We start from the raw sequence: 20,488 nt of genomic DNA, 5'->3' as shown, positions 1-20,488 counted from the left end.
AGAGTGCTGTTTGGGGCAGACATAGCACTTCCCTGTGCCTGTGTTTCTTCATCTGTACAAAGGAGATAGCGATAGTCCTCACGCGTAGGGTGTTGTCCAGAAGGAATCACGCGACGGGTTCAGCACAAAGGAAGTGCACAATAAACATTAGCCACTGGTATTAATGGAACTAAATTTGGGGTCTTCTGACGGAGTGATTGGGAGAGAGAAGCTCTTTTTTTATTGGCATTGAACTGCTGCAGGAATCTTGCCATCATGAGGGAGAGCCTGCCTGATAATGAATCCAGCACAAAGCAACACAGTGCTCAGAGGCGGGGGAAGGAGGACTTAATTCTGATGATGTCACTTGAGTCCATCGACCCAGCTGTTCCTGAACCTACCCCTGGACCGTTCAGGCATAACCAAATCTTTGTTTTTTCTTCCTTTTTTGCTTAAGTTACTCTGCGTTGGGTTTCTGTTGTTTGTAACAAAGAGTCTTCATGAGTGTCCATACGTCCATCCGTCCATCCATCCATCCATCCATCCACAAGTCCTGGCTGTGTGGGCTTACACTCATCACTTTCCTCTCTAAGACTTAGTTTCTGCATCTGTAAAATGGGAGTTTCATCACCTACCTTATGGGTGGTTTCAAGGATTAATGGGCAGCCCATGCAGAGTACCGTTCTCAGGACCCCAGGCAGAGGAGGGCTCAGTAAATTTCCCTCCCATCCTATCTTTCCGTCTCATTCCTGCCCCACCCCTGCGCAGGTTTGTCCGGGAAGCCAAGGCAGGCTCCACGCCCCACCAAGCCCGGGGCCTCCAGAGCAGCAGGGTCTGATTGGTGCAGCCTTTATTGTTTCTCAGCATTTTTCAGAAGAATGATGTCATTTGAGGGCCACAGGGGACGGGGAAAGGGGGGGAGTAAAAAATAACATAAACACACTGAACAGAAACGCAGGGAGGCAGCAAGAGGGGCTGAGATTGGGTGTTTGGGGCAGAGGGGTAGAAGACCCGGGGCGGTCAGAGCCTCTTAGCTTTCGGCCACCAGAGAGGAGAATTCTGCAAAAGAAGAGGACAGAGAGGTGAGTCAGAGGTGGACGGTGTGGGAGGACTCGCCACGGCCTGACCGCTGGGCCCCACATGGTGCTTCCTGTTGGTTCTCCCATCTGCAGCAGACCTAGAGTGATGGAATGAGTGAGTGTGGGAATGAATGAATGGGAAATGGGAAGCCTACTATCTCTCTTTTTTGTTGTACTTTTTAAACATTTTAATTCCAATGTAGCGAACATACAGTGTTATATTCCTTTTAGGTGCACAATATAGTGATTCCATACACAGCTTCATATACCTACGCCGTGCTCGTCCAGATAAGTTTCTCCTAATGAGCCTGCCGTCTCTTTTGCTTCATGATGTCATGCCACCTGCAAGTTCCTGATAATAACTACAGTGATAAGAGCAGCAACCATCTGAATGTTTATCACATACCAGCAGTTATTCTAAGCCCTTGATAGTCAAGCTCTTGTCTGACAATGATCCTATGATGTGCACATTATCATTATTCCCATTTTACAGATGAGGAAGCTGAGGCTCCGAGTCCAGCAGTCTTTACAAGGTCACACGGCTAGTAAGGAGCAGAGCCAGGGTTCAGACCCGGGTCTGGGTGAGGCTCTTGGGACCCAGAGCTCTTCCTTAGCTCCTTGTCTAGTCGTTCCCCAGCTGCCCACCCCCAGAATCACCGGCAGAATCCAAGAAGACATGTTCCCGGGCCCTTGCCCTAGGATTTCTGATTTAGGAGGCCTCGGGTAAGGGAGGAGTTCTTCTAGTTGTTCAAAGGTGATTCTGGTGAGCAGCTTGGTTCAAGAAACACTGTGTGCTCTTCCTCCTCGGAGGGCTGAGCAAGACTCTGGAGGAGACCTGAGCAGGTGACATCTCCACGCGGGTCAGATGGGTCAGAATGAACTGGGCCCTGTCTCACACAGCTCCTCATTTAATCTTGACCATCACTCAGGAAACTGGGAGCTAGTCCCTTTTTACAGAAGGGGAAACCAAGGCCCAGAGAGGAGAAGTGACTTTTCCGAGCCTCCGGGGTCATAAGGGGCTCAGCTGGGACTCAAGCCCTGGGTCCAGATCTCTCCACAGGACTTGCCTTTGAGGCCACGGTGGGCTCACCTGCCCCACCTGCCCCACCTGCCCCACTTTGCTGAATATTAATTGATGTCAGGGATTGGTGTCGGCACTAGGGGGAGATCCAGGGTCCCTCTACTAGATGCAGCTCCACCTAAATGAACAGAGGGATGGCCCCAGCCAGGTAAGGGGAGACACAGGGGAGCCGAAGATGATCTCTGCCCTGAAGGAGTTTCTGGTCTGGTCAGGGAAGAAACAGTACTTGGCAGGACAGGCTCCATGCTGCTGGCCTTTTGTCTGAATCTCAAGCGTGCTGAGGGCATTTCCACCTCAGGATCTTTGCACCTGCTGTGCTCTCAGACTTTCCACAGCTACCTTCTTCTCACTCACCGGGTCGCAGCTCAGATGTCACCCTCCTGGGGCCTTCTCTGACCACTCTGCTGACAGTAGTGACCCTCCCCTACTGTGATCCTCTTTGCTGTCACCAGTTTTTATTCTCTGCACAGCACTTACCACTCTTGAAATACTTTTGAGTATGTTCTTGCTGATTCATTTGTTATCTGCCCCCCCCCCACTGGAACATGACCATCTCTCTCTGGAGAGAGCCCATGCCCCTTCTTTCCCGCTCCATCTCACCACCACCTGCCACCAAGCCTGACACTGAAGGGCCATGCGTGTTTGTGAATGGATGGAAGGCTCAGAGACTTCGCTGTCACAAGGAGAAGAGGTGACCTCTACTTAAGGCGTCAGCAAAACTTCAGAGGGAAAGTGGCTTCTGATAGAGTCCTGTGAGAGGATGCAGGATTCCCACGGGAGAAAGCAGGTGGTAGGGAAGGGACCACAGGCAGTGGCTTTTCATGGGGCAGGCTCAGAAGGCAGGAAACAAGGGAGTGGAATTGGGAAGGACCCAGTAGCCATGCTGGGCTGGTGTCTTGCGTGATAGGGCTAGTGCCGCGAAGAGGCCTGGGCCCCAAGTTTGGTCGGCCGTGTACGGGCTGTGTGACCTCAGACAAAGCACCTGGCCTCTCTGAGCCTCACTGTCATCATCCATAAAGGGTAGAAAAGTCAACGCTGCTTCTTGAGTTGGGAGATAGTCAGAAGCGAGATGCTGGTGTACAGGAGGTCCTCGGCTCCCCCCATCCTCCCCGTGAGTTCCTTTGCCCCTGTTCTCCATGTCCTCCCAACAGCGGGGTCCTTGCCGTGGCAGTCATGGGACTACTGCTTAGCAGCCGGGGCTTCTGAGACCTGTCTTTGGAGTCAAGGGGGCCCAGGAAATATCTGCCCTGTTGTTTTTCTCTCCAGGAGACCAGAGAGGACAAGAAGGAGTTTGCCACCCTCTGCCGTGATATGTCTCTGAGAAGCTGTGTCCCCAGCCTGCCCGAGAGCGTGGGCCCCAGGTAAGTCCCCATTGCATCTAGAAAGGATTGAGAGTTAGGGTCTCAGGCCCCACCTGGCATGTTTGCTGGGAAACATGTCTCTCTGGCTGTGGGTTCAGGTGTCTGTCAGGGCAGCGAAGGGAGGGGCAGTACCGATTCCCTGGGAGAGACCAGTGAAAACGGAATGTGAAGTGGCCTCAGAAAGGGCGCCAGAAGGACCAGGCTCCTTGAGATGAGCACCGCCCTCCCCAGACTTTGTATGAAGCATGTATGTCCCCCCCACACACCCTGTGCGACCTCTTAGTTTTCATCCTGTGCCACGGTCCCATGAAATGTTAGCCCTGGGGGACGCTGCCTGTGGGGTGTACGGAACCCGCCGTGCTACTGTTACAGCTCTTCTGTAAAGCGAGCCTTATTTCCAAATAAAAAAGCGAACAACCTAACATCGACCAAACCAAACACAGGCTCCCACCATGGGAGTCACTGGTGGGATCCCTGCCAGGTGGAGGGACACATTGTCCCCGGGCTCCTCCTCTTCCTGGGGTGTGAGCTGGGATGTGGACACCACCCTCTCCTGTCCCCAGGCTGTCCCCGAGGACAGGAAAGGCAAGTGACCGGGATGTGAGGACCTAGGTATCGAGGCGAGGTGGGAGAGAGAGAGGGTCCTCCAGCTGGTCCTGAACTCCCACGGAGCTGCAGGCTGAGTGGTGAACAGCAAGGTTCAGGGATGGAGCCCAAACACCAAATACTCCAAAAATCCCTCCCCTGGGCCGGGGTCAAAGGGTCCGCTTCCTCAGCCAGCAGCTCCTGTGACCCTATGACACCTCGGAGAGTCAGGTGGTCCTTCTGAGCTGTCTCTGATCAATACTGTCCGTTTTTATAGAATTTCAGAATTCTTGTTTATTGAATGCCAAACGAGAAGCATTAGATACATTATATATATATAATCTCATTAAATTCTCATGACTGCTCCACGGGAGAGACGCTTTTGTCTGCATTTTACACATGGGGAAACTGAGGCCCAAGAGTTAAGTAGCTTGCCCAAGACCACACGGCAGACGTGAGTCAAGCTCCTGCTTTCAGGCTCCCTTCTTCACCTAGGAGCTTTCTGACCTACTTTGACCTAGGTGTTGAGTGACCCATGAGCCAGCTCAGATATCTCCACCCCCGATGACTCGGTCATATTAGCCCTGTTTTATTTACTTCATGGTACTCAGCACTCTCTGAAATGAGCTTATTTATGGACTGACTTCTTTTTGTTGGTCTCCCCCGACTAGAATTTAAACCCCAGGAGGGCAGGGAGCCCTGACTTGTTCACCGCTCTCCTAGCAATAGAGTAGAACCTGGCATATAGCAGTCCTAATAAACAAATGCCAAATGCATGGACGGATGGACGGACGGACGGACGGATGGATGCATGGCTCGCTCATGAGTCCTCCATGGGGTTCAACAAATTCCAACTTGCCTCATGTAATTCTCACATTGGGTGGTCAGCGGGGTGATTCCCATTTTGTAGATGGAGAAATGGAGGCCTGGAGAGGTGAAGGGTTGGGGTCATGCAGAAAATAAGAGGCAGAGGCCGGATTGGCCAGTGGTCTCAGGCGCTCCCCCTGCAGGCCTGTGCAGAGGCCATTCCTGATTGGGCTGGCATCCCAGCTGGGGTGCAAGCAGGGACTCTCGACCTGCCACTTAATCTGGAAAACTGGCCAGGGCCGATGTATCCTGTCCTTGGGCACAGAGTTTGCTCTGTGCTGGGATAAAGGAGACGCGAGTCTGTCTGCCAATGCCAGCTCACGGAGAGATTGTCAAGAGGGAAAGTTGGTCCTTACAGTTTCCCGACCTGCACTGACCTCCCTAACCCTCACCCTAGAAGTCACGGGTCCCCGGGCTGCTCATCAGCAAAGAGCCAGTTTACCACCTCCACCCTGGCTGGCATTTGGTGCTGTCAGTGCGAAGGGGACCAGGGAATGCCAACCAAGGGACACTCCAGGGGTGGAAGGTCAGGCCTTTTGGAGCCTGACTGGAGGTATCTTGGACCTATGGGATGTTCAAAGGCCTCTGAAAACAGGCCCCTCTGCCCATCCTGGGATCTACTCTGAAGGAGCCAGGACGTCACAAAGACCACATGCCCTGGATTTTTGCAGAGAACACTGCATTCTAATTTTATCCTCCCAGAAGCAGGAGCAGGGCATTTTGTAGACAAATTGAGGGCAGGGGTCATCTCTTCTGGACCTTTTGTATGCGCCCCAGGGCAGAGCTCTTAGCAATCAGCCAATTAACAAACAGCCCTCTTACCAAAAAAAAAAAAAAAAAAAAAGGTCTCCTCTAAAATGTTCAGGTTTCTCCTTAAAGAAAAACAAATGAGCAAACATGCAAAATCCTGCAAAGTCTAGGTCCACTGATTTGGTGCTAGGATGCTGGGATGGGGAACGGGGAGGGGCTCTGACCTTGGCTCTGCCTCCTGCTCACCCCTCTGGGTCTTGCTTTTCTCCTCTGGGCAATGTCAGGTCTAGAAGATGCCTGTCCTGCTCTCCCGCAGAGCTTGGAGCAGGGGCTCTGGGAGTCGGCTCCCAGCTCCCATTTTTGTTTCCGTGACCTTGGACTGGAGATACTTCATCTCACCATGCCTCAGTTTCCCCATCTATAAAATGGAACTCTCTGGCTCATTCAGAGGAGCCCACACTAAAGCTCTTGTCACAGGCCCGTCATGTAGCCAGCACTCAGCATTTCATAGCTGTTGTTATCGAAATGCTTCTACAGCTCCCGCTACCGTAAACCAAGCTTATGAAATGCCTGGCTGCTGCCTGGCACAGAACGAGCGAAGGCCTGGCAAACGGCACCATGATGTTTACTGTCTGGTGTGGGGGTTGCTATCCCCCACCATTTCCTGTCCCCGCCCGGCACCTGGAGCTGGGTCTGATTCTTGTTCCTTCGCTTCCTGGCTGGGTGGGCTTCGCTCCCCACTTTACTCTCACTTGGAAAGGGGGTGTGATAATGTCTGCTTGCTCAGCTGTTGGGAAGGCAGAATGGGCAAATGCAGAGAGATGCCTGGTCTGTAAGTGTTCGCTCCCCCTCCCTTGGAGCTCCCCTCCATCGGACACAGGTTGGAGCTTCGGAATGTCCACAGAAATCCTGAGACAAAGACAGGGAGGATGCGAGCGGCAGAGGGCGGGGGAGGGCAGCCTAAAGAGCAGGCTGTTGACCTGCCCCAAGTTTCCAGCACCACCGATCCCATCGAGTTAGGATCCCACCTCCAGCGCGCCCATCCGTGGGAACTCAGCCTCTGGCCCTCAGCTTCCACGTCTGTCAAATGGGGATAGGGCTCTGGTGAGGACCACACAAGGTAACTGGATGAGAAGCGCCTGGCACGGGGGTGCCCGGCACACAGAGGGAGCGCAACTAAGTCAAGTCTCACCGTGGCTATTCGAGGGACCTGGAGTCCCACCCTGGCTCTTGAAGGGGCCCCTGGGGTGGGGTGGAGAGGGTCAGAGGATGGGAGGGCTCAGTCCCCCCCTTCCCACAGGAAGCTGAAATTAGCTTAATTAGGTCTGTCCCAGTCCCAGTGCCGTGGGGATTGGACAAATTTAGAAGGTATTGACAGGTGAGATCAGCCCATGCTGACAGCCCCAAGTGAAACTGAGACAGACCTTGAGTCAGCGCTTGGAAGCCTCTCCCCTTCCCTCTGTCGCGATGACCAGGATGGCAGCACCGGCCCCCTGGTTTATCACTTCGCCTCTAAATAGCTCCTGGGCTGGGCTTCTTATAAATTGGTATTGCAAACAGGGATCACTTTCCCACCCCAGAGAATGGGAGGCAGGGTTATTTGGGGTCAAGCCAGACGGCCACGAAGAGTGGCATAAACCGTCCTGGGGGCTCGCTCTGTGCCAGGCGCTGCCCTGGGTGTCATCCCGCTCCATCTACGCTGGCTCTTGTATCCCGTTTTACCAACAGGGAAACTGAGGCTGCGAGTCACTCAGCCAGGAAGATTCTAACTCAGGGGTGGCTCACGTGGGGTGCGTCTCTCTCTCTCTCTCAGAGGCTGGAGTTCTGACTCACGCCCTGACCCACGGAAGCAGGAGAGGGATCAGTGGAGAGGGGACGTCTTCTTGCCGCCCTCCCCACTGCTCCTCACTGGAGGGCAACTCTATAAGGAGTGCTGCTTCCTCTCCCTTTGCTTCATCTCCTCTAGCTCCGCTCAAGGCTGGAGTCAGGGAGCAGCGGTCCACTTGCGAATTAAAGCAAGCATCTCGCTAAGCCCAGAAACCGTTTATAACCCGAATGTCTCCACGAAGCCCGGTGGAGGGAGTGGCAGTGTCAGGAGACACGGGTTCCCTTCCGCCAGGGATTTCTGGGTGACTCTGGGACAGCACCCACCGGGCCTCAGTTGCCACAGCTCTCAGTCGGGATCACAGGCTCTGTCCCCCCGACCTCATGGGGCCGGCGTGAAGATGCCGGGAGACGGGACAAAACGCTGTACACCTTAGGGCTCTGCCACCAGGACGGCGGCTGGCCTGGATGGGCTCGTCCTGCCTTCCCCGGAGACCAAATCCCACAGGGGCTGGAGGGCTGGATGTCCTCTCCTGCGGTCCCTGTCACTGTCCTCCCATCTTAGACCCCCTTTCCCTTCCTTTCCTTTCCTTTCCTTTCCCTTCCTTTCCTTTCCTTTCCTTTCCTTTCCCTTCCTTTCCTTCGAGAACTGGTATTCCACAAGGGTTTCGAGGTGGCTTCCAAGAGAAAGCACACATAGAAAATAGGAGGAAAGGAGTCATTTCCAGAACACTCACTTAATGTAAGCAACCACCCTCTGAGGTGGGCATTTTTGTTCCCACTTTGGGATGAGGAGGGGGCTGCCCAGGGAGAGAAGGGGGCTTGGCCGTCCACACCACTTGGCAGCACGCATTCCTGCATTCTGCGGGTTGGAGTTCCAGCCTGACTTCAGCTGTTGCGGCCCAAGGGCTCGCTCCCTCCCTTCCACCCGCCTGCCATGTTAAATGGGCTGCTTAGGGATAAAAGAGAACAGACTTCTCCAGAAGGAAGCAGAAAGGGCAAATGCCTGAAGGCACGTGAGTGGAGAAGACCGCAGTGGTCCGGTGGTAATTAGGCCTGCATTTTTCAGCAACAGAAGCAAAAAGCAAACCAGAGGCTCTAGGGCAGGAATAGGCCGGAAGCCTTGGAGACAGGACCCATCACTGGGATCACGTTTCAGGGAACCGGTAACAAGGATTCTGTGTGTGTGTGTGTGTGTGTGTGTGTTTGTGAGAAAGTGTGTGTGTGAGTGTGAGAGAGTGTGTATGAGAGTGTTTATGTGTGAGAGAGAATGTGTGTGCATGAGATATTGTGTGTGAGTGTGTGTATGAGATTGTGTGTAAGAGTGTGTGTATGAGAGAGTGTGTGTGAGAGACTGTGTGAGACAGTGTGCGAGAGAGTGTTATGAGTGTGCACGTGTGAGTGAGTGTGTGTGAGTATGTGTTATGAGAGTGCACGTGTGAGCGAGTGTGTATGAAAGTGTGTGTGAGAGTGTGTGTATGAGAGACTGTGTGTGTGAGACTGTGAGAGTGTTATGAGAGTGTGCACGTGTGAGTGAGTGTGTGTGTGTGTGCACGCACATGCACGTGTGTATACAGGGTGTGCAGATCTTGTCCACGGCCGGTGGGGGAACAGCGGGATATCTGGAGTCAGAGCGTCAGGGTTTGGAGAGACCCGGATGCCGATTAGCTGCGTGATGCTGGGCACGCCGCCCCGCTTCCCGGAGTCTCAGGTTGCGTGTCTGCACAGTGAGGGCGTATCTCGTGGAGCCGTCATCGGGCTGCACGAGCTCTAGCAGCTAAGGCGGGGGGTCAGCGCCCGGCACAAGACGTGCCACACGGTGGTAGCCGCTCGTCCTGTCAGCCTGCACATTCCACGTGGGCAGGCACTGCAAGTGGACAGCCCGGGCCGGGGACCCATCTGTGTGAGAGGCAGGGGGTGGGGGGGTCCTGGCCGGACCTCTGAGCCTCCGTCCTGGCTCTGTGACGGACGGACTCTGGACACTTAACCCCTCAGGGCCTTGGTGTCCTCACCGGTAGAAGGGAAGAGTGATGGCACGTCCCTTCCAGGGTTATGGTAAGGCAGTGCTTCTCAGGGTTTGGTCCCTGGAGCGTCAGCCCCACCGGGGAACTTGGAGGAAATGCGCACACTTGGGCCCCACTCCACACCTAAGGAATCAGAAACTCTGGGTTTCGGGCACAGCCAACTGTGCTGTGAAAAACCCTCCAGCGATTCTGACGTTGGCTCCGTTCGAGACCCACCGATGTGAAGGGCAGACACTTGAGAAGGAGCCTCTCCCTTAGCAGGCTCGCCTGCTGTTGGTGCCTGAGTTTTGCAACTGTGGCTGGGTTTGGGACCACCTTCCACCACCTTCTGTCTAGCTTCTCTCTCCTTTTCTGCCTTAAAACTCTCCTTTACCAGCTCTGCACCAGCCTCTCAAGGGTGGACTTCGAGAATCAATCGACCACATCTATAAAAGTCTGAGCTTCCTGGAACTAGTTGCCCCAGAGACGGGAATGCAAAGGGTTATTATTAGAACTTTGTCTTTCTATCCCCTCCCTTCCATCTGGGGTCCTCAAGGACCTGGTAAGCATTACTCACCTCGAGAGGGCAAACAGTGGGAGATAAAGGTAGTCCTGCTTCTAGAATCTCCCAGCACCTGCTGCATGCAAGTCCCCAGCCCCCACTGGTCTCCAGCCTTTGCCTGCAGACCTCTCCCTATACACCACTCTTCCTCATCACTGCACCCCCAGAGCTGCCCATATATTCATTCATTCATTCACTCACTCATTCAGCAAACTTTCCTTGTTGCCCCTACTGTGTACGAGGCCCTATTCTTGGTGGTGGGGTCAGAACGGAACAAAACGGAGTTCCTGCTTTTGTAGAGCTGGCATTGCAGTGGGGGTCGAGACAGAAGCAAGCAATAAGTCGTAAATAAAATCATCTTGGGGCAGATGCTCATTGGACTCTGTGAATGAGCCGAGCACGCAGCACAGGGCATGTGATTGGATCCCGCAGACGTAAATTCAGGTCCTGACCCTGCCTCTACTGAGACTCAAAGTTTAGGCAGACCCCTAGCCTTTCTGAGCCTCGGCGATAAAATGAGGATGATAATAGCATCCACCTCAGAGACAGCTAGGAAGATTAGGGGAGTAAGATGCTAAGCACAGCGCCTGACACACAGCGAGTGCTCCGTGAAGGTAGATGTTACTGCTGCCATTATTCGAGGTGGCACAGGCTCAGCTGGTCCTCTGCCTAGTGGTCTATTCCCTGGGGCATCCGTGGAGTCCCAGACCTGGCAGGGACCCCAGTGACTGGCTAGTGATCTGACTCCTGATTGTAAAGATCGGGCACCCGAAGGTCAGAGGGGGTTCCGTGACTTGCTCAGGTCCCACCGGGAGTGGAAAGCATCCTCCTGCAGATCGGCAGGGCTCAGAACGCTTTGCCTTTAGAGGAAAGCGGCAGGAAAGCTGAGTGCCTGAAACAGAACCTCCCCGGGGGCCTGCAAAGTCCTCTGCCTCCCATCTCACTGCCGACTGGGCATCATCACCCCCATCCTTCCTGGCACCTTCCAGAAAAAGTACCATGTTTGGTGTGGAGATGGGGAGGGGAGGCATCTGCATCTTCCCTCCTCAAACTTAAAGGTCCACCATGTAGGGCCCCGCTGCCTCAGGGGATCTGTTCTCACTGCCCCCGTTTCTTCTCCTGCCCCACTCTGTTTCGTTCTGCGCTGACCCCCAGACCTTCACCAGGTCGGCCTGAGCTGGGACTGCACCAGCAGACAGACCTGGGTTTGTATCCAGTGGCCCTCGGGCACTGGCGCTGCTCTTTCTGCACCTGCCCCTCCATCCTCTGTCATAGGTGATGCTTGGGTTCGACACACGTTACCACCCTGCTAACAATTCTCTCTCTCTTCCCACCCCCAACAAAACAACCTTCTTGCCCCTTCCTAGACATCCCTACACCTCCCAGCCTTGTGCCTTTGTTGAAACCAACGCTTTGCCCGAGCTCTCCCAGGAACACCCCACCCCCTACTCCAGGCAGTGGCTTCCTGTCCCCAGCCTCCCATAAGCCTCCACACCACTGTCTCTCCCTCTCCAGAAGGCTCCTCCGCGCCTCCCTGGTATTGCCGTTCCTTTGTGTACAGATACATAGAACTGTAAGCAACTTGCAGCTAGAAGAGAAATAGTATCGTAGCCTCTGTTTGCTGAGTACTTGCAATGTGCTGGGCGCTGCGCTCAACACGCAGCAGGTCATGGAATCCTCCTAGGTGCCAGGGAGCCATGTGTTGTCATGCCCCGTTTATCGATGAGCAACTGGGGCTCAGAGTTGCTGAGCCGCTGCTCTGGGGCGCCCAGCCAGGAAACAGTGCCTCTGGGAGGAGGGTCGAATTCATCTTTACCTCCCTGACAGCCTGGCACAGGCTTGCTACTCAGTAAACGTCTGTTGGATCTGTTGGAAGAGTTGAGTTAGCTCTTTAAGATAGGAGATGGGCAGGGAGGGAGGGCGGGAGGGAGGGAAGCAGCCTAGGATCTGGCCTGGTTTTTCTTTATCATGTAGGTTGCTTGGGAGCATCAAACCATGAAGACCCCGCCTACAGCTTCCAGGCTGTCTTAGTGGCTGCAGATAAAAATGGGAAGCGGGTCTGGAGGTTTGGGTTGGGGTCCTGGTGGGAACGCTGGACCGGGGTGGAGCTGTCTCAGTGGATTGGTGAGGAGGGGGTGTGGGGAGATGTGCCACTCGCCACTCCCCAGAACCGCCAAGACAGCCACCTAGCTCTCTCCAACACTTTTTGCTCCGGCTCCTTTAAAACCACCTCCCTCCTTCCCAGCCGCAGTACAGACAGCTGGCCCTGGAAGGCCAGGCGACTGGCTGCATCTGACCTTGCTGGAGTTTCTCCATTTTGGTCTTGGGTGTAAAACTTTAATAAAACTACACCCACGTTCAGAATCCTTTTCACTTTCCCAGAGCAATTTTGTGTCGATAGCCACTCAATTTTCACAATGAGCCCAAGCGGGTCTTAGGATTAAACTGCGCACCTCACTGGAGGAGATAATTTATGCTAAGTGAAATAAGTCAAGCAAAGAAAGACAACTATCATATGATTTCTCTCATCTATGGAACATAAGAACTAGAATGATCAGTAGGGGAAGAAAGGGATAAAGAAAGGGGGGTAATCAGAAGGGGGAATGAAACATGAGAGACTATGGACTATGAGAAACAAACTGAGGGCTACAGAGGGGAGGGGGTGGGGGAATGGGATAGACCGGTGATGGGTAGTAAGGAGGGCACATGTTGCATGGTGCACTGGGTGTTATACACAACTAATGAATCATCGAGCCTTACATCGAAAACCGGGGATGTACTGTATGGTGACTAACATAATATAATAAAAAAATCATTATAAAAAAATAAATAAATAAATAAACTGCGCACCTCATTTGTCCTGCACGGGAACTGGGGGTAGAGAGGCGCCGGGGCCAAGGTCGTAGCTGGGGAAGGGCAGAGAGGAAGCAGAACATGGGGGGCTGGTCTTTACCCTCAGGCAACGGATGTTAGTACTGAGTGGCGCTCTGGGGCAGGTGTGGGCTACATACTGGATATAAAAGGACGAAGACAACCGAGTCCCTATTTTTAAAAATTTAGGTAACAAACACATATATAGCGCTTAACTCTGCCAGACACTATTCTAAACCCTTTACACATTAACACATCTAATCCTCACGACAATCCCATGAGATAAGAGCTATCATTATCCTCAGCTCAGAGATGAGAAAACTGAAGCCCAGAGTAGTTACCTGAGTTGCCCAAAGTCACACAGCCAGAAAGTGGTAAGGATCCGAGCCCAGAGGCCAAGCACCCGTACACAGTTTTCTCTTAGGTTGACGGGGAGGACCATTCCGAGATGCGACACAGCTTGCTGGAAAGAGTTATCCTAAATCCCTGCTCGCCCACTTCTGTCCTAGCTCTTTGAACAGGCTAAGCACCTCAGCCTCAGTTTGCCCATCTGCAAAACCGAGATCATTCTCAAGGCTGTTGGGTTGCTAAGAAAGATAACGCTGCTGGGATGTGTTCTGTGAGTGTTCGTTCTGAATAGAGAAGGACGTGGGGTGGTGGACCGCCAGCCCCTCACCTGCTCTGAAAGAAAAGCTTGGAAAGCAAGGCAGGGCCAGATAGTCATCTTCCTGCTTCCCAGCTGATTGCTGGCTGGCTGTTTTTCCTGGCTCTCCTATAATGCGGGAAGGGTATATTTGGGTGAAGCCAAAACAGGTTTTTGTAACCCGAAGTTACAGGATACCAGGACAAGATGCTGAGGAGTACAGAAGATAAGGAATTTCCATCCCTGGAACTTGAGAACATGAGAGCCCACAGGGTCCTTGGGGATCAGGTGGCCTTATCTACTCAGGTTACGGTTGGGAGACTGAGGCCCAGAGAAGAACAGAGACGGCCCAAGGTCACACAGCGAGTGTGCGCAGAGCCAGGATGGGAACCCAGGCAAAAGTGCGGCAAAGTTCAGGGAAAATCCCAAATTCTCCTTGATTCCCTACACTGTAGAGAGGGGGGAAAGAATTCCTTTTGGGTTGTTCAAATTTAGAAAAAATAATATACCAGGTGTTTTGCGTGTGTGCCTGGCTTACAGATCGAGCTCTCAGACCTAATACATTGCCTTTTCCTTCTAATCCTGGGAAGGGGGGGACCCCTTGTCCCCCTATCATGTGACAGAGATAGCTCCAAGCTTTTAGCATCCAAACATCCCAAGATCCACAATGGGCTCTGGCCCCAGGTCATGGCTACTCACCATCGACCCCAATCTTGCCGTCCCCATCCTTGTCTCCAGCGGCCATCAGCGTCTTGGTTTCTTTCACAGACAGGTCTCTGGCATCAGGGGAGAAGCCCTTGAGGATGAACCTGGGGAGAAAAGCCGGGGAGGGAGTCAGGTGGAGGTCACCTTGCAGGCATGGCGTCCGGATGGGGGGCTGGCCCCTGCTCAGCTGAAGCAGGCAGCTGGGAGACGCGGCTGGCCGTGGGCGTGCGTGCGTGCGTGCGTGCAGCTGTGCTGGGCCGGGCGGCCCGGGCTGTGGCTGGGCTTTCACGGGTGGGTGTGCACGGAAGGACAGGCTGTCCTCAGCGGAAGGTCGACCTCACCGCAGGCAGGAGTGAGGTTTATTCAGCCAACCCAACAAATGCAAAAGTGTCTTCTCTGCACCGGGGGCATGCTGGAAACCGGGGGCACAGAGAAGGGACACAGGGTGATGGATGCAATGAGGGGGATAGAGAAAGGTGCTCAAAGGATGTATCCATCCCACCCGAAGTGAGGGGGAAAGCCAGGGAGGCTTCCTGGAGAAGCCTGGAGGACAAGTAGAAGTCAGTCTGTGTGTATGTGTGGGTAGGTAGAAGGAGAAGGTTCTAGATAAAAGGTACCCTTGAGAGATGATTTGGAGTGAGACTGGATGGATAGGGAAGTCCCTATGGAAAGGTCTCTCTCCACAGCCTCCCAATTCTCATTAGGACGAAATTCAAGGCTATCTTGGCCAAAGAGTGACATAAGCCTGGGTGGGCAGATATGAGCCAGGTGCATTTTCCTAGTCATAATCTTCCCCTCCTCCGCTTTGTTCCCAGGACTCCTGACCCCCAACGTTGGTTCTGCATCCCCCACTTGTCCAGACACTGCTTTCGCTACACTGGTACAGAAGTGGGGGGCAGGGTCTGCAGGATGGTGGATGGAGCCTTGGAGGCAAACAAAAATCAATGAAAGAAATACTCAAGCTAGCGCTCCCTGTCTTGCACACAGCATTAGGCATCCAGAAAACCTGCCTCTTCCTGTGTATTTAATTATTAAGTAGCATCATCCCATTAGCAATATTAAGTGGCTATAATTTAACCTAGTTAGTTGCACTTTCTGCTGCCGATTTTATTCTTCCGGAAGCAACAGCGGTGAGGCACAGCTCTCTCCTGCAAAGGCGCAGAGAGAAGGGCAGATCTGATGGGCACTCGGAAGCGGAGTCCCAACCCCCATTCCCTCTCAGGCTGGGCAGCCCCTGCAGGCCTCAGTTTACCCCAGCTCATCCTCCTCGATGAAGCCGCTCTTGTCTTTATCCAGGATGTGGAACACCTTCTTTACGTCATCCGGGCTCTTTTTCTTCAGGCCGACCATTTGGAAGAACTTTTTGTGGTCAAAGGAGTCGACAGCTGTGGGGGCGGGGTGGAGAGGAGCGAGTTAAAATGAGGACAAAGAAGGGGCAGTCGGGAAGGGCAGGAGAACGGGGGTGTCAAGCATTTGTTCAATGAGCTCCTTGTGCGTGCTGGGGGACGAGGGATGCGCCTCTGTGGGAGGGCTGAAGGAGCCCAGACCAGCGGACCGGGCTTGACCCAAGGTCACCCAGCTAGGGGTGGAAGAGGTAGACTTGCCCCCACAGCCCACTGCACCCTTCACTGAGAGCAGGGTAGCCTTTGAAGGCAGAGAAACTTCCTGGGTTCCATGAAGGCTTTTGGGAGCTGGCTGACTGGGGGTGGGCAGGGGAATTGGAGGTGGTGTGAACGTGGGGGGGGGGTGTCAACCTTTTTTCTTGGCCACTGATTGTGTTGCCAGAAAATCAACCGACATGGGGAGGACAAGTTTCTGTCAAGGTCACACAGTGGGAGGAGGAGGGGGAGGACCCAGAAACCCTGGCTTTGCCACAGATACCAATTCTGGTGGGCGTTGGGGGAGTGTTGGAAGGCTCCCCAGGAACTCCCAATTAAGTTTCTTCTCAGAGGGAGCAAGGTGGGTCAAGGAGTCGTGGGTGGGTTGTCCCCGCACCCCTGGGAAGGGGGAGCCTCCCAGAGCTTCTTCATACCCTGAGGAGGGGACGCCGAGCAGAAAGGAAATGGGAGGCCCCCTCCCCAAGTTTCCGTGTGCTGAGCTCCCATTCAGGAACACCTGGGAAAGGCTACAGTGTTAAAATACTTTAGGTGTGTGGCAGGGAGGGGTCCTTTTGAGAGTCATGTTCTCTGCTCAGCCCAAGGCTGAGGGAAGGACAGTCCCTCTGTCCACCTCTGACACTAAGGAGGGGGACCAAGACCTGGATTTGCCCTTAGTTCTAATCCCCCTTGTGCTGTGCTAGGTGACCTCGGACAAGTTTCTGGTCCTCTCCCAGCCTCAGTTTTCCCACCTAGGTGAGATTAGAGAGGAAGCGGGTAGGCAGCTAAGCGCTCAAGTCCAGGGCAGCTCAGAGCGGTTAGACTGCCGCTCCCCTCCCTCGGCCACCTACGGAGGTTGGAAGTTGCAGGCGCTGGAGATGCTCCCGCAGGGCTGGGCAGAGCAGAGTGCCAGCTGCGGGAAGGTCACCCCATTCGCTGGCTCGCGGGTCGGTCGGTGGTGGTGTGTGTGTGGGGGGGGGGGTGCTCTGAGCCCCAGAGAGGGGCTTGCAATGCAGGGGAGCCAACCACCGCCAGCCGAGAAGAGTCCCGTTCTGAACCGGGGTCTCCGAAAGGGGCTGCTTGGAGAGAAGGCGTGAGCACACGCACCCCTCCAAGTGCCTTAAAGGGGAAGTATCAAGCGCCCACAAGGACCTGGAAGGTCCGCTTTGGATCCTGGTCTTTGCCCTTTGTCTGGGACCCCGAGTCCTCGCAGCGCAGCCACCCGGCCTTTGGCACCGGCAAGTTTCGGTTGTCGGGCAGAGCGCGGGGCCTCCCCACCCGCTCCCTGCGCCAACTCCCGCCCGGGAGGAGTTTGGAAATGCCGAGGAGCCCCCCTGCTCCGTCCTGCCAGCGCCCCGCAGGATGCTTGGGCAGAGGAGCGCTCCGGAGGATTGGTCAGCCGCGGGACCCGCGGGGTGCTAGGGCTAGGGTGGTGGATGGGGGAGAGGGCTGGGGAGGGGAGCGCGCTGCTCACCGGTAAAGGCCCCCACTGCCTTCTTGATGTCCTCAGCGTTGAGCAAGTCTGTCATCGACATCCTGCAACTGTTTGAGCGGGCAGAGCAAGTGCGAAAAGATTAAAAAGTGCTTTTCTCATCATTTCTGCTCATATGACCAGCGCTGCAGTGCTGCGCGCCGGGCGCACGCCCGCCGGCCTGGCGCAGAGCCAGGGGGCGCGGGGCTGGGCGCGCAGCCAGAGCCGCTCAGTCCCGCCGCGCGATCCGGGCCCGGCGGGCGCGCGGACCCGCTGCCGCTGCCGCTCCCGCACCGCCCCCGCCGGGGGTCCTCGGGATCCCAGGGGCCGCGGCCAGGGCGCCCAGGGAGGGGGCGACCTCTGGAATTTATGGGGCGCCCGCGTCACCAGCCGGGGCCGGAGGGTTCGCCTGCCGTCAAGGGCACGCAGGAGGCGCCAGCCGGGTGCAGCACGGCTTCTCGGGTCGGTGCGCCCCGGAGGAGGAGGATGTCCGGCAGCTTTGGGGAGGATACGGGACGGTCAGGGGCCAGGCCTACACCCTGGTGGGCCCCTCGGCCCTACTCCCATTCTGTCTCCGCTCCTACCTCAGCCTCCGCTCTTGTCTGTCCTGGATGCAAATTTATGCTGCAAAATCTGAGCGCTGAGGTCTGGAAACCTGACCCACGGGACGCTGGGAGGAGGTGGCAGGGAGAGGATAGGCGTCTGGCTGCCCCGCAGGCCCTCTCCGGATGCCCCATCCCACGTCTGGCCAGGGATACGCTGAAATCATTTTTTTTTTCCTAGCTTGACTTTCCAAAGAACTGTTCTAAGATCTCCACTAACTATTGGCTTCCCTGGTCTCCTGAGCTGGCGACTATAGTGTGGATCCAGACTCTTGCCCCCACAAAACTTTTGAGAGAGGGTAGGGTGGGAGAGGCCCCTTGAAATAAATCTTTTGCACCCTCTCCCCACTTGGAGACCAGAAGACCCACATTTGGGGAGAGGCTGGTACCTTCAGACCACACTTCCTAGACAAGCTCAGCAGGTTTTATGGCTCGAACATCATCTCTGGGAAATGTGACACTTCGTGATCTTAGGCAGCCAGAGACCAGTTGCATTCTTTCCCACGGTCTCCCCAGGATTCAGGCTGCAACCAGCTGCCTCTACAGTATTCGGAGCACTGGACGGGGAGTCAGGATGCCTGGGTTCTAGATCTGCGGCTGTGCTAAGTCCCCACGTGACCTTGGGTTAGGACCGTCTCCTTCCCTGGTCGTCTGTGTCCCTCCCTTGTGTTGATGGTGTTGGTGGGTCCCTTGTGGTGGGATCTTGAGACTCCACCGGAAGGTGTAGGCAGGTGGGCCGGGGCTGAGTCTGGTGCCCCTTGGTGGGCGGCTGGGGAGAGCTGTCCAGCTGCTCGAGTTCCGGCACACTCGCTGTCAACACTGTCTCCCTTGGCTCAGCCCTGGACGGCTGCCCTTCCTGGAAACTTAGGACAACGCTGCTTGGGCTGCCCCCTCCCTGTGAGTCAGCTCCTTCAGTCCGCAGCCGTCCAGCTGGCTTCCCAGGAGCAGAGGCTGTAGCTCCTGACCTGCTGTTTCTTGTTGCACGGCCTTCCGCGGACCCCTCAGCTGCCTCTGCTGTCCCGGCGCCCAGCCAGGCCGCTCACACGGACGTGCTGGGCTTCTGTGCAATCGTTTCAAGCCCCAGGCTCAGCTCACTCCAGGGGCCTAACTGGAGAGTTTATTTCCCTGGCTGAAGGATCCTTATGCTATACTGGTGGGGAAACTGAGGCCAGAGAGGGTCAGTGAGTGGCCTAAGGACCCACAGCATGGCAGTGGCAGAGAGGGACCCCCTCCCAGGTCTGCTACCTTGGAGTTCAGTGACCCTCATCCCTGGAGCCCCTCCCCACTGCCCAGGACCCAGCCCTGTCAAGTCCCACCCATCTGAGCCGCAGACCATGCCCGAACACTGACCCCCGTGGCAAAGGCAGGAGCCTCACCACGGGCCCATCCTGCCTCCTTCCTCCATCTCTCCCTGCTAGAGAAGCCTTCCATCAGCTTGACACCCCCTCTGGGCCAGAGTCCACCCAGCCAGAGCACCAGATGATGTTTTTGGGGTCGGCCCGCCAGCCCTCCATACCCCTTCCTCCTGCCTCCTCTGCCCAGTCATGGTCTTCCTTTGATGGCCTCTCCAGAGTCCGCAGGTGCCTGGCTCCACCCCTCTCTTTCTATAGGTGGGGAACCTGAGGCCCAGCCAGGGGGAGGGATTTGTCCCAGGTCACACTAGGAGTTCAGATGGAGAGCCCAGGAATCTGAACTCTCAGGCCTGGACTCCACAGCTGCTGACCTTTCAGCACCCCCTCCCAGCCCCGTGTCACTGGGGGTAGGGGCACCGTGGCCCTTGCATCTGGTCTCTACCCCACGGCATCCAGCCTCCAACCTCAGGAGCTGCCACTCACCTTGGATGGGGGTGGAAGGCTGGAACCTGCACTGAAAGGCCAGGCCGGTGGGAGGTCCCGCAGGGAAGTAAGCCTGGTGGTGGGATGGCCACCTATATAAGCTTCTGCTCTGGCTATTTTGGGAGGTGGCGCTACCCCCGGCCCCCGGCCCCCTCCCCTTCCGGTGTCAGGTACTTCCCAGCCACGGTGCTGGGTATCTGTATCACATTCACCCTCCCTGGGCCCGTCAAGCCAGGCCTATTAATAACCCCTGGCCCCTGCCTCCCTCCGGCACCCAAAACTGAGGCTCAGGCAGGGCTCTCCACTTCCACGAGGCCTTCCGTGACCACTTTTTTTTTTTTTTTTTAAGATTTTATTTATTTATTCGACAGGATAGAGACAGCCAGCGAGAGAGGGAACACAAGCAGGGGGAGTGGGAGAGGAAGAAGCAGGCTCATAGCAGAGGAGCCTGATGTGGGGCTCGATCCCAGAACGCCGGGATCACGCCCTGAGCCGAAGGCAGACGCTTAACCGCTGTGCCACCCAGGCGCCCCCCGTGACCACTTTAGACGGCCGCACTGTTTCCATCCTCCAAAATCCTGCAAGGAAAGGAAGGAAACAGGCAAGCACATGAATGGAACAGGAACTGTCCTCCGTGCACGGAGCTGGGCTAGATTCTTATATGTACCCCACCTC

At 55.3% G+C, this 20,488-nt stretch overlaps 1 protein-coding gene across 2 annotated transcripts; it reads right to left on the bottom strand.

Moving 5' to 3' along the window:
* Nucleotides 1-205: 205 nt before the first annotated feature.
* On the bottom strand, nt 206-19,840 carry PVALB (parvalbumin). 2 transcript variants are annotated; one of them, XM_044384434.3, is made up of 5 exons: nt 19,814-19,840; nt 17,380-17,447; nt 15,563-15,695; nt 14,305-14,414; nt 206-1,038 (listed from the first exon to the last, which is right to left on the bottom strand). In XM_044384434.3, exons 2-5 carry the CDS (start codon nt 17,438-17,440, stop codon nt 1,010-1,012), a joined length of 333 nt encoding a protein of 110 aa, XP_044240369.2. In that variant the 5' UTR covers nt 17,441-17,447; nt 19,814-19,840; the 3' UTR covers nt 206-1,009. The 2 variants fall into 2 exon arrangements, with proteins under 2 accessions (XP_044240369.2, XP_026355467.2); XM_026499682.4 differs by lacking the exon at nt 19,814-19,840 and adding an exon at nt 17,961-18,099.
* Between the last annotated feature and the right edge of the window lie 648 nt (nt 19,841-20,488).

Source organism: Ursus arctos, unplaced genomic scaffold (genome assembly GCF_023065955.2).
Source record: "Ursus arctos isolate Adak ecotype North America unplaced genomic scaffold, UrsArc2.0 scaffold_21, whole genome shotgun sequence".
Taxonomy (NCBI): Eukaryota; Metazoa; Chordata; class Mammalia; order Carnivora; family Ursidae; genus Ursus; species Ursus arctos.
This window is presented reverse-complemented; position numbering and strand designations above follow the sequence as displayed.

Bases quoted from the DNA above. Each gene is read 5' to 3' on its own strand.
- PVALB (XM_044384434.3), bottom strand. From the start codon at position 17,440: ATGTCGATGACAGACTTGCTCAACGCTGAGGACATCAAGAAGGCAGTG. The intron at 14,415-15,562 runs GTAAACTGAGGC...TTTTCTCCCCAG, and splicing joins ATCGAGGAGGATGAGCTGGG to GTTCATCCTCAAGGGCTTCT. The intron at 1,039-14,304 runs GTGAGTAGCCAT...CTTCTTTTGCAG, and splicing joins CGGCAAGATTGGGGTCGATG to AATTCTCCTCTCTGGTGGCC.